Below are 14,029 nucleotides of genomic sequence, written 5' to 3'. Positions count from 1 at the left end.
AAACATGAGGAGGCCACCCTCGGCTCTCCTATCAAAGCCTTTAAATCCTACATTGCTCCCTCTTTAAACAAATAACAAAGTTGAACTCTGCACTACCAGGAGCTGGGCAAAGATTCACCATCCTCATCAACAGATTCTTTCAATTTTTCACATTTTTTTTTATCCTAGACAGTTAAACTCCCCTGGTGAAAACTTAAGTAAAACAGAAACAAACTTTCTGGTGATTGGTAACTATTGGGACATATTAAGGCCCAATCTACACGGTTAATACATCAGCAGCACTTACGCAGAAAACATAATACTTGGATCAATGACAGGCTGTAAAGAGCATCAGAGATGGGATACAACTATATTTTGAGTAGATACACTGTCAGTTACAGTACAATACAACAACAGGGAAAACAATTTCTGTGTAATGTTTATTTACTTGTTGAGGGGTGGCTCAGTTCATGCCAGCTATGTTTTCAACGATAAGCGTGATAACCACAGGGATGATACTTTGTGATGTCACAATAGCCAATTCATTTACACTATAAAACCTCTCTTGGTGTATCCTGTAGTCCACTCAAACTTGTCGAGGAATGACAAACTATCCACAAACATCAATGCCATCCCTGTAGTAAAAGGTAGTTGCGTCAGTTGCAAACATAAACGAACTTCCTCTTTGGTAATTGCTTACTGGGGTCTACGAACGGGTATATACAAAATTACTGCTTATTTTTTGAAGACAACATATTGGTGGGGTTCAGATTAGATGTGTAAGTTATCAGCAATAAAGCATTGCCTGACAAGAACCCAGAAGGCCTTAACATATTGGTACGGTTGATTTTTCAAGCATTCTTTTGTGTAAACGTTGGATCAAATACATGTGGCATGGCGCACCAAGAAATAACGGTTGTGAAAGTTAATGTGAATACTGGATAGATATAGCATTGCTAGAAACAGCTACACTTTAGTTTTAGCACCTTGGTGAAAGCGGGCTTAATTTGTGTCAGGTTTGCTGTAGGCAGTCTCGCCGTTCAAGAAGCGTGAGAACCACATGGCTGATGCTTTAGGGTGTCGGGAGAGCCCGTTCTTGTAATCAACATAGACAAGCCCAAACCTCTTGGTGAATCCCATTGCCCACTCAAAGTTATCCAAGAATGACCATGCAAAGTATCCACGAACATCGGCACCATCCCTGTACGTCAATCATAATCAAAATTAGTGGGCATCACTTGTTTTGATTACACAATATCAGTTATGGGCCAACAGAAACAGACTTACTTTATCGCTTCTGCCACCGCACCAACATATGCTTTGAAGAAACCAACCCTCTTTGTGTCATTTAGAAACTGATCAAGAGTTGCTGATGGATCATCCTCATCATCCATCCCTACAGTAAATAAACTATATAAGAACATCATTCATCAACAAGGTTAGTTACTTGATACTTCAGTTCGCACATTTTACATCACACAAGAAAAAAATATTTGACCTTGATACCAAGTAATGGAAAAGAAAATTGTTGTAATGCCGCTATCTATAAAAGTAGGGTGTTAAGCCTTTGTTCATACAAAGAATATTGTATTGCACACTTGCAGTTACATTATAGTACATGTCTGTTCTTTCAATTTATTGTCATATTCTAATGCATTTGTAGTATTTTTATCTCGCCAATCTGTTTTCTCAATATTCTGTGGCAGTAAGAACTCACGAATTTGGAACTCTATGAAAAACATTAAGATTGATAAATAAGTTCACCTTATGCATATTCCATATTTTAACTAGCATGTACAGGTAAAAAAAGGCTGTTATGACCATTTAGTCAAAACAAAAAAAAAACTCTGCAACTCAGACGATATTGTACGTAGTTTAACAATTCTCAACAATAAACAGGAGCATTCGAGTGCACCTTTTTCAAGCACTGGTATTGAGGTGCTTTCTTATTTTACATTATCACATCCTTCATTTATAAGTTTTTAGATATACTTTCAACAATCTCTCTGCTAAAATTTCAAATATGGAATAAAAAAGTAATCATGAACAGCATAGAAAAAGCATCACTGGCCGCATACTCATAACACAAGACTGGTTTACAGTTTGTGATAAACAAAAGATTATGAACAAAAAATGATAAATGGTAAGGAAAATGGGATTGCTCTACAGTTTACATTTAAATACAAAGGAGCATTATGTGCTAGCAATGAATTCATGTTCCTTCACTACGCAGTCCCGTTTTGGGTAGGATATAGTAAACATAAAGAAGAAACATGCTCCATGGCAAACCTTGAACTAAAAATAAATCAAATCAATCCATATAATCAACATTATGTGAAGTAATACATAAGGAATGTAATCACTCAACCCATATATGCAGGAAATATCCATTTCGAGAAAAAACATTATGCAGGAAACATGGGAACTTCAAAGCATGTAAGCAGATATGTCATATGTGTATTAGAAACTTAAAAGGTTCCAATGCTTAATAAAGTATTGTAATGGTTCCCATGATTAATGAAAGTTGAAATTCTCCATTTATTTTCAGATATAAAAAAACTCCATCTAAATGTTAGGAGCACGGAAGCCTTACCATTCTCTGTTACATATATTATTGGATTGCCATATTTCCTTGCAACATAATTAATTGTTTTCCGAATACCCCAAGGAAGTATATAAAGCCACTCGGACGCGGCCTGCAAAAATATTGAGATGAAACATTAGGAGTGATCAGTGGAAATAAATGAATGAACAGTCCTCGAGCATTTACCCTTTCACCAATTCCTTCACCGCTACTCCATTTCTCTGCCAAAAGTAAACAAGTGTCAGCATTAGGATAACTTGCAAGGGGCTACATTGCATATATCTAATGTGGCTGCAGAATATTCAGGCCAAACTTCAGCAAGAAAAGTAGTTCTGCCTCACATGCCTACACTGATTCGCAATGCTCCAAGAGTAAAAGGATGCAGAAGAGTAAATAGACTCTATGCTTAGTGGAGAAGGGCTGTTCTTCCTAATCAGCAAGATCAAATACTTTTGTCATGTCCGCTGTCTACGTACTAGAGTTTTTCATTATTTCATAGAGAAACCTGCCTCTTTCAGGTTATGCTGCGCTTGTTTTTACACACACACACACACACACACAAAAAGACAATTCCTGGATGGCTGAAGCATAGTACCGATTCTTTCCATTTGTTGAACTTGATAGAAATGGATCTCATCTGGCTGTGGGTTTGGCTGATTAGCAATAAATCTTGATGTATAGTGATTTAATCCAATAAAATCAATTTTGTTCCTGATCAATTCACGATCTTTCTCTGAGAATTTTGGAAGATGATCGCCCACTCTCTGGCGCATGCTTTCTGGGTAATCACCAAAGTATATTGGGTCCAGATACCTTACAGAAAAGGAATTATAATCAGGATATATGCATCAAATCATATCATAGACTTCATGAAACTAAAGATGTGTCTGCATTATATGAGTAAAATACAAGATGTTACTCAAAGCGTCAACAAAAATATAGGTTTTAGGGAAAAAGGTAACAAACGTACTCCCTCCATCCTATGAAACTTGTCTGAACTTTGTCCGAATTCGGATGTATCTAGACATTATTTAGCATCTAGATACACTCAAATTTGGACAAAGTTAAGACAAGTTTCATAGGACAGAGGGAGTATGACACTTTGCATGTAGTCCCTCCAAAAGTGAGCATAAATTTTACCATCCCAGTTGAAAGTCAATTCGTCGTGCTGCAGCAGCCTGATCTTCCATTTTGTCAGATAAAGGCTCTGCCCATTCACAATCAATAACAAACCCTACTTGGCCACCTTGTACAGCCTATAATATGTAAATCGTCAGAAAAACAATGGTACAGAAAACAAACTGATGTAATGATGATACTTTAAATGGAAACTGAACTGGCCTTGAATTTTCTTCTGTAGACATCAACAGAAGAAGCATGAGCTAAGATCTGGTGATGTGCAGCCAAGAAAGGTTCAGCAGCTACACCTTCACATAGTCCAGGTGCAAATATTCCAATCCCATAACCATTAACAGATGTTTGAAGAGGTTCATTGATTGTTATCCAATGCTTAACTCTGTCTCCAAAATTTGCAAAACAAGCTTCTGCATATAATGCGAAGTATCCTCTGATACATTTTGACAGCCATTACAATCAGATACATACAGAAAAACCAAATTAACCAGAAAGACTTTGAAACAAAGCAGTGTTCTCACGTAAACATACAATGTAGTATTTTGTGTTGACATTTAAAAATGCATAGTCTAAAGTTAGGACATGCATTGACTTACACAATCTTGTCTGAAAGCCAACCCCCCACAGTCTTATGAAGATTATGTGGAAGATCCCAGTGATACAGAGTTGCATAGGGCTGAATACCTGAAGTCAGGCAGAACAGTGGTGAATAACAAGATGAATAGCAACTTTGAAGACATTTAGTAAATCATGTGACACCTTTTTCGATCATGAAATCTATAAGGTTGTTATAGAAAGCAACTCCTTCCTCATTGATCTCCTTCCCTAGGCCATCTGCAGAACAGTAAACTTATAAACTCAGATGAGGAATGACTCATAATAATAGGAAAGAACAAGCATATCGAGGGGACTTTTGGCAATGGTGGAGGTGCATTAATTTGTGAAGCATAATCCATCAAATGAAATATACCAGGAAATATTCGTGACCAAGATATGGAAAATCTATAAGCACGGAAACCCAGTTTGGCCATGAGCTCAATGTCCTCCTGTACCCAAATAGTTCGAACAGGGAATTAGGGATCTAGGAAACAACGTAATATTGTACAAATGTATCATGGAGCTAGAAAATCTCCCTCGAGCAAGAGAAAGGAAACCCTTTATACAAAATATTTATTGTCAAGATAGCTATGACAATGATTACAGTAAAAAAACCTTGTATCGATGGTAATGATCAACTGCAACTTCTCCAGAGGTTCCGTCTATAATATGTTCTGAAAGAAGCATTTGAATATCGAATATCAAATAAATCGGTATATCTGAAGAAACTAAAACAGATCCGAAAATGAGACAAACCTTTGTTATCCGCAAATACATCCCATATGCTATCGCCTTTGCCACCCTCATTTCTCGCCCCCTCGATCTAGATAGAGGGGAAAAGTCAATAACATTACTTCACGGCTATGATAAATCTAGTTGAAGAGAAAAGGAAAGAGGATATAACCCGCAAAAAAAAAGGAAAGAGGATATAGACAAGAAAAATCAATTCTGCATCCACTTTTCTTCGTTTTAATCAATGACAAAAATGGTAAAATTTAGAATTTGTTATCTAAGGAACTAAACCTACCACGGAGAATTTCAACAGTATGACGATTCTCTTTTTTTTTCTTCAAGGTGTCCGGCAACATACTGATGAATTGATCCCCTCTCCATTTCTCTCCCTTCAGTTAAATTAAGGCTTCCCAACAAGTAGGGTAAAAGATCATTTTCCTGTGTATATTCCTTCCCCTCCACTGAAACACATACCACCTTCATCACTTTGCAAATAGAGCTCACTACCGACTGTTTTCTTCAATCACAACTACTTGTCTATTCTCCACCCATAATAGAAATTCCCCGCACTACTAGTATTAAGCCTGTCTACACAGTAGGTCCGTGTACGTTTGTAGACAAAGAATTGAATCTGCCTACCACTCTCTGGCTTTGCGAAATCCCTTTTTGGCTCGGGATAATAATTGCCAGAGGGCGTCTGGTTCAATTGCATACAGATCATTATTTCATCAGCATGCGTGCTTAAATCCACAGTGGCAAGTATCTGCAAACGGTGGGGCACGAACGACAGAGGGTGCTGCTCGGAAGTCGGAACTACATCATCTAATTTGGTGAAGCGGACACACGGGTGCTCAGTCGTTGTCCTACATTAATTTTAGCATCAGGTCACTGTCGATCTTACTGGCCCAGGCCAACAGCAGGAACCCAACGCGACCCAGGTGCCACCGAGCACCCACACAGGTGTCTCCCGCACCGGGCGACACGCGGCGGTTTGGCCGGCGTGGGGGCGGGCATCAGCAACCGGCGGCGGCGGCCCGAGATACGCGACCACCAAATTAAAGAGAAACCGCTGTACCGACTGACCTGGTAGGCGGAGGTGGCGACGCCGAAGACGAAGCCCTCGGGGAAGTCGGCGCGGGCCAGCTCGCCGGCGCGCTCCGCGCTCCCCATTCCCGGCGCCGGCGGAGGAGCAAGCTGCGGGCCTAGTCGGAGTGGGGGAAATTTTGCAGTTGCGGCCGAGTCGACTCGCGTAGATATAGAGGGGTGCGCCCACGTGAGAGCGGCCGCGTCGCTCGCTGCCACGTGTCACGACACCCGAGGCGGACGGCTGACGTCGAGCCGGTGTGTGGGGCCACATGCAGTGTCGAAAATTGATTTATTTTATCTTTAGCAAACACACAACTGCACAAGTTATATTAGTCTGCGTTAGTCTGCGTTTTAGAGCATGTAAGAGCAATTCCAATAGTATAGCTAACTGTTGGCTATAACAAGATGTCATATCATTTGTAGTCATCATATAGCTAACATGTACAATAGTTGGCTATAAGAATGTAGTACTTTACTAATATATGGCCCACATTTCACTCTCAAAAGCGTGCTCAGGAGCACGTGCAAGAGCATTGCTATCGCGATAAGTAAGCCTCACCTCCCTTCTCTCTCATCTTCTCTCTCTTCCAACTCATCTAAAATATATTATTTAATGTCTTATAGTCAGCTGACTGGACTCTATTGTACTTGCTCTAATGTGTACGCAAGATTACAGTTATGGTGCTTCCATTTTATTGCGAGGATTGTGCTTCGAAGTTGACAAAATCACTATTATATATACAGTCTAACACCAATCAGGCCATGAGAATTGAATTAATTATTTTTGAGGAACGAGAATCGAATTAATTATCGTAAGCCAAACGCACAAGTTACTCTGCTTTTTCAGAAGCACGCCATGTGTTCCCAAGACTAGAGTTATGGACATAAGCACGCCATGGTGACTTATGGTGCTATCATTTTTTTTCTTTTGGGATTGTGCTTTCAAGTTTACAAAGTAACCACATAATGTACCGAGCAGCAGGTTCGGTGAGCTAATCGTAAGCAAAAACATCAGCAATTGATAATTGTGTGACCATTCGCAAAAAAAAAGTAAACACATGAGCGGAAGATTTTTTTTTAAACCCACGGGAGCTCCGCGCATCGTTATATTTTTAAGTTCTCAAAGTAATCATATATGTTTTGCTATTGCTGAATACTCAACCCGCACAAAAAGATTATTCTTTTGTGGGCACAAACACGAGACATTAAACTTGGGGTTGATTTTCATTTCAACACTTACAGCACGTACAATGAGGTGACGTCAGTCGTTTGTTAAAGTTGTCATGTTGGATATTTGATTAATTGGAGGAGAATAAATAAAGAAAGAAAGAATATATGATTGAGTCATAAGGGTCCGTCTACATATGGGCATGGGCAGCCCGGCCCGAAAATCCCGGGCCGGGCCGGGTCGGGCTTGCACTTCGGGCCGGGTTCGGGCCTGAAATCTGAGCCCGAACGTCGGGCCGAGCCGGGTCGGGCTTGCACTTCGGGCCGAGTTCGGGCCTGAAATTTGAGCCCGAACGTCGGGCCGGGCCGGGTTTGGGCCATCATTTTTGTGCATTTTAGCTTGGTCGGGCCGGGCTTTTTGCTCGTTCGGGCCGGGTTCAGGCTTAATTTACAGGCCCGATGGTCGGGCCGGGCCGGGCTCGGGCCTGACTTATTACACGCGGGCTTTTTTAAGCCTGGCCCGAAACCCGACCCGGCCCGAACTTTGCCCAGGTGTAGGTCCGTCATTGAACCATGTTGGCTATACCACATAATGTGATCCAAGTTCTTCAAAAAAGAATATGTTTCGAAGTGATTTCAGTTAATCACTGAACATAATTTTAAGTTTGTATTTCCAATGTCCAGTGTGTACTGAGAATACATTTTCCAGAAATCTGTAAAGGATAACAGACTTAATTGTAAGTTGTTCCGCTGCTGCAAGTCATGCTGACCTACAAGATTAGAAATCTTGCATTTGTAAAAGGCAAAATTTTGAAAGAAACATTGTTAGACGTCGAAGTGACATGTAATACACTATCGATTAAATCTACACTGATAGTTTGGCAAGAAAGTTTGAATTTCAACTGAGTCTATTTCTGACTGTAAATGACTATGCAAAAGTCCAATTGACTGAACATACCATCATTTTGCACACAGGAAGGAAGGAAAGTCTCGCACCAATGGCCAAACGTATAAATTACGAAAATTATCATTTTGATGATAGGCCGATGTTAAGAAGGTTGACATTAATGATTTGCAAAGAACATAATGGTCTAAATGATCCGGACTATTAACACCATCATCCATGAGCAAGCGTAATCAATAACTCATAAGTGCATGTTGTTATGATTGGTAAACAAATGCAATAAGATTATTTGTACTCTAGTGCAAGTGGAAGAGTGTTGGAATTAGTGCCCAAAGGCAAATGATAAACAATATTTATTATTATATCTTAATAGTTCATAATGGTTTCGTGCCATGCTATAACTGTATCAATTGGAAATATTGATACACGTGTGGTATTTTAAACAAACATGGAGTCCCTAGTATGCATAAGAAAACTAGTTCATTGAGGTCAATCGACGATCGAGGTTTCCGATCATGGACACACATTCGTCATTGACAATGGAGTCATATTATTGGATGAATGATATGATGGACTTACCCAACACATAAGTATTGTAACACGATCATGTCACCAACTTCAACGCTACGATATTTAAGATAGTGTAGAGACCTAATCCTTAGACTGTGAGATCATATATAATCGCTATCACTGGAGGTTGCCCTGATTACATCAAACGTCATTCTGTGATAGGATGATCATAAAGGTGTTATCGGGTATTCCGGAGGGGTAGGCTGAGGCGTATGTGCCAAGAGTGGAATTTTTTCATCTGTGTGAAAGATAGATACTCTGGGCCCACTCGGTTGGATTACATCCATAAAGTTGTGCAGCGTATGATTAGGTCATGGGGATGGAATCACACAGTAACGAGTTGAATAGCCTTGTCGGTTACGAGATTGAAATAGGTATCATGATACAGGTGATCACATCTCTCGGACAAGTGTCGGTATCGAAGAACAAAGGGAATGGGACTTGCCGTAATGGTTCAAACGATGATCACATCTTCGTAGAATATACAGGGGTCATTATGATTCTCCAGAACACTTAAGGGTTCATCAAAACTAAAGATTGTTTTGGATTCACCGGAAATAGAGAGAGATCTGGAAAGGGTTCCAGGAGTATCCGAAGGATGTTCGGAATGATTCTGGAGGTGTCTCGGATCATTGACAATTAAATAATATGTTAATTAAATGAATTAATATATTAAAATATGATTTACATATATTTAAAAGGCTCCCTACACCTTAATGGGCCCCACCTGGAAGGGGAGCCCATTAGGGAAGGGTGGCCGCCCACCCCATGGGCTAAGGGGGTGGTTGGATGGGCCAAGTGGGAGGGGGCGCCGGGCCCAAGGGGGATAGCCGACCTCACCACCTCCCCTCCGCTCCTTTTGTCCCACATTACCAAGCCAAGTTCCCAAGTCCCCCCTTGCCCCTATATATAGTTGTAGGGTTCCGTTGCAGAAAACAAAAAAATCATACGACAACATAAGATAGCCAAGATCTATTCCATGGAGATGTAAGGTAACGGAGGGATTCGGTGTTCATACCCTTGAAGAACGAAAGCATAACGTTTCGCGATGAACGTTGTTGATGAAGGTGTAGGTCGACGGCGACCTTGATGGCGTGTAACTCACACGTTCGCTGGGAACCCCAAGAGGAAGGTATGATGCGCACAGCAGCAAGTTTTCCCTCAGAAAGAAACCAAGGTTTATCGAACCAGGAGGAGCCAAGAAGCACGTTGAAGGTTGATGGCGGCGGGATGTAGTGCGGCGCAACACCACAGATTCCGGCGCCAACGTGGAACCTGCACAACACAACCAAAGTACTTTGCCCCAACGAAACAGTGAGGTTGTCAATCTCACCGGCTTGCTCGTAACAAAGGATTAGATGTATAGTGTGGATGATGATTGTTTGCGAAAAACAATGAAACAAGTATTGCGAGTAGATTGTATTTCGGATGTAAAGAATGGACCGGGGTCCACGAGTTCACTAGAGGTGTCTCTCCCATAAGATAGCATGTTGGGTGAACAAATTACGATCGGGCAATTGACAAATAGAGAGGGCATAACAATGCACATACATGACATGATGAATATTGTGAGATTTAATTGGGCATTACGACAAAGTACATAGACCGCTATCCAGCATGCATCTATGCCTAAAAAGTCCACCTTCGGGTTATCATCCGAACCCCTTCCGGTATTAAGTTGCAAAACAACGGACAATTGCATTAAGTATGGTGCGTAATGTAATCAATAACTACATCCTCGGACATAGCATCAATGTTTTATCCCTAGTGGCAACAAGCACATCCACAACCTTAGAACTTTCTCGTCACCGTCCCAGATTTAATGGAGGCATGAACCCACTATCGAGCATAAATACCCCCTCTTGGAGTTAAGAGCAAAAACTTGGCCGAGCCTCTACTAAGAACGGAGAGCATGCAAGATCATAAACAACACATAGGTACTAGATTGATAATCAACATAACATAGTATTCTCTATCCATCGGATCCCGACAAATACAACATATAGAATTACAGATAGATGATCTTGATCATGTTAGGCAGCTCACAAGATCCGACAATGAAGCACATGAGAAGAAGACAACCATCTAGCTACTGCTATGGACCCATAGTCCAGGGGTGAACTACTCACTCATCACTCCGGAGGCGGCCATGGCGGTGAAGAGTCCTCCGGGAGATGAATCCCCTCTCCGGCAGGGTGCCGGAGGCGATCTCCTGAATCCGCCGAGATGGGATTGGCGGCGGCGGCGTCTCGCAAGGTTTTCCGTATCGTGGCTCTCGGTATCGGGGGTTTCGCGACGAAGACTTTATGTAGGCGGAAGGGCAGGTCAGGGGGCCACACGAGGGCCCCACACAACAGGCCGGCGCGGCCCAGGCCCAGGCCGTGCCGCCCTAGTGTGTGGCCGCCTCGTGGCCCCACTTCGTCTCTCCTTCGGACTTCTGGAAGCTTCGTGGAAAAATAGGCCCCTGGGCGTTGATTTCGTCCAATTCCGAGAATATTTCTTTACTAGGATTTCGAAACCAAAAACAGCAGAAAACAAGCAATCGGCTCTTCGGCATCTCGTTAATAGGTTAGTGCCGGAAAATGCATAAATACGACATATAATGTGTATAAAACATATAGATATCATCAATAATGTGGCATGGAACATAAGAAATTATCGATACGTCGGAGACGTATCAGACCTCAAGGTCGAGAAGAAGTAGAAGTGCCCCAAGTGTTGTGCCTTCGTAGTTCTACACACGTACGGTGTATGGACGTCTCCCGGGCTCCGGTCCAACAAAGCAGCGGAAGTAGACGATCTGGATTGATGTTCCAGCATCACGACAATGTGAGTATGGTGGAGAAATCCCTCAATCTGACATCTATGTAGAATACAAGCTCAATGAACTAGTTTGTGTATACTCACTAGGACCCTGGTTTGTTTACAATACCACACGTGCATCAATGTTTCCGATTAATGTAGTTATAGCTAGCATATAACTATTGTAAAAATATTGATATATAATAATAAACGCTCTTTTATTATTTTCCTCTAGGGCACTATATCCAACACTTATAGCATGGCATAAAATTTATTATGAACAATACAGATATGAAAAAATAAAATATCTTTATTTATTTCCCTCCAGGGCACATATCCAACAATAGTGGCCAGATGGAGGTAGGAAAATACACAATAAAAATAGAGAAGCTGATGGGGTTCGTAGCATAGAAAACAAAAATTTTCCTACCGCAAGACGAATAAATCCAAGATCTAATATATGGAACACCCAAGATCTAATCTACAAGATCGAAGCAACGAGATTGATATGAGACTAACCCTCGAAGATTTCCTAAGCCTACGAGATTAGATCTCGTTGTTGATGTAGACGATCATCCCCAGTGCTGCAATCCGGCAGCACTTCCGTACTCGGTCGCGCGTACGGTGTCGATGAAGCTCCTTCCTCTCCCCGTTCCGGCGGGCAGCGGAGGTGTGGTAGATCTCCACGGAATCCCAGCAGCACAACGGCATGGTGGTGGTGGTGGAGAAGAATTCTGCGCGGGCTTCGCCTAAGCCGGAGCAGGAGAAACTGGGAGGGAGGAGAGGTGGCAAATTAGGGTTGCGAACGGAGCAGCTTTGGCCGGCCAAACTATCCCACTATATATAGTCGGGAACTAGGGTTAGGGTTTCACGAAACCCATCTAGTGTCGGCGCCTGGTGGGCCCACACAACACCCGGCGCGGCCCGGGGGGCCGCGCCGGCCTGTTGTGTGGCCCACCCCCGGCTCTTCTCCTTCTCCCCTTTGGACTTCGTCTCGCGTGACGAAAAATAAGAACTTCTGTTTTTATTTCGTCCAATTCCGAGAATGTTTCCAGAACAACTTTTCTTGAAATACAAAACAACAGAATTCTTCCAGAACAATTCTGGTCCTCCTCGTGATGTCTTGGATCCCATCCGAGACTCCGAACAACATTCGGTCTCCATCTCATATTCCGAATCTACCTATGCGACATCGAACCTTAAGCGCGTCACCCTACGGTTCGTGAACAATGCAGACATGGTCGAGACTCCTCTCCGAGCAATAACCAATAGCGGGATATGGAGATCCATAATGGCTCCCACATATTCAACGATGACTTAGTGATCGATTGAACCAATTACATACGATGCCAATTCCCTTTGTCTCGCGATATTTTACTTGTCCGAGGTTCGATCATTGGTATCTCCATACCTTGTTCAACCTCGTTACCGACAAGTACTCTTTACTCGTACCGTGGTATGTGATCTCTTATGAACCATTCATATGCTTGCAAGCTAATCGAGATGACATTCCACCGAGAGGGCCCGAGTATATCTATCCGTCATCAGGATGGACAAATTCCACTATTGATCCATATGCCTCAACTCACACTTTCCGAATACTTAATCTCATCTTTATAACCACCCATTTACGCAATGGCGTTTGATGTAATCAAAGTACCCTTCCGGTGTAAGTGATTTACATGATCTCATGGTCGAAGGACTTAGGCAACTATGTATCGAAAGCTTATAGCAAATTGAACTTAATGACTTGATCTTATGCTACGCTCTTTTGGGTGTGTGTCCATTATATCATTCACCTAATGACATAACCTTGTTATTAATAACATCCAATGTTCATGATCACGAAACCATGATCATCCATTAATCAACAAGCTAGTTATACAAGAGGCTTACTAGGGACTCCTTGTTGTTTACATAACACACATGTATCAATGTTTCGGTTAATACAATTATAGCATGAAATGTAAACATTTATCATGAACAATAAGATATAACAATAACTAATTTATTATTGCCTCTTGGGCATATCTCCAACGAGTCTCCCACTTGCACTAGAGTCAATAATCTAGTTAACATTTGTAAGGATATAACACCTTGGCCTTCCGGTGCTTATCATGTTTTGCTCACGGGAGAGGTTTTAGTCAACGGATCCGACATGCTCGAAACGTATGTATTTTGCAATTCATTTGCGTCTCAACGCATCACTCATTTTCCAAATGAGTTGGCATTAATTGTATATGCTTAGTCCTCTGGTGGAACCTTAATTCCGTGGTCTGAAAATAAGTCACTAATATTGTCATACACAATATAGCTTCAAAGTTCTGACACTATCGGAACTACACCAAGTTCTCAAAGAACTCCTCGACTTAACATCCTCTGTCATTGTCAAAACAATGACATACTCTGCCTTCGTTTGTAGAATCCGTCACAATATTTAGAACTCTTCTAAATCTAGCAAAGACTTATTTTAG

At 41.7% G+C, this 14,029-nt stretch overlaps 1 protein-coding gene across 1 annotated transcript; it reads right to left on the bottom strand.

The window, feature by feature from the left end:
- Positions 1 to 302: 302 nt before the first annotated feature.
- LOC124659380 (beta-glucosidase 4-like) lies at positions 303 to 6,215 on the bottom strand. Its single transcript, XM_047197273.1, has 14 exons — positions 6,110 to 6,215; positions 5,051 to 5,117; positions 4,910 to 4,968; positions 4,668 to 4,743; positions 4,457 to 4,531; positions 4,294 to 4,381; positions 3,905 to 4,130; positions 3,704 to 3,819; positions 3,159 to 3,376; positions 2,750 to 2,784; positions 2,573 to 2,675; positions 1,267 to 1,375; positions 966 to 1,180; positions 303 to 614 (listed from the first exon to the last, which is right to left on the bottom strand). Exons 1-13 carry the CDS (start codon positions 6,194 to 6,196, stop codon positions 982 to 984), a joined length of 1,458 nt encoding a protein of 485 aa, XP_047053229.1. The 5' UTR covers positions 6,197 to 6,215; the 3' UTR covers positions 303 to 614; positions 966 to 981.
- Between the last annotated feature and the right edge of the window lie 7,814 nt (positions 6,216 to 14,029).

The sequence above is a fragment of the Lolium rigidum genome, chromosome 6, assembly GCF_022539505.1.
Source record: "Lolium rigidum isolate FL_2022 chromosome 6, APGP_CSIRO_Lrig_0.1, whole genome shotgun sequence".
NCBI lineage: Eukaryota > Viridiplantae > Streptophyta > Magnoliopsida > Poales > Poaceae > Lolium > Lolium rigidum.
Note: the sequence above shows the minus strand (reverse complement) of the source record. Positions and strands in the feature narration are given on the sequence as shown.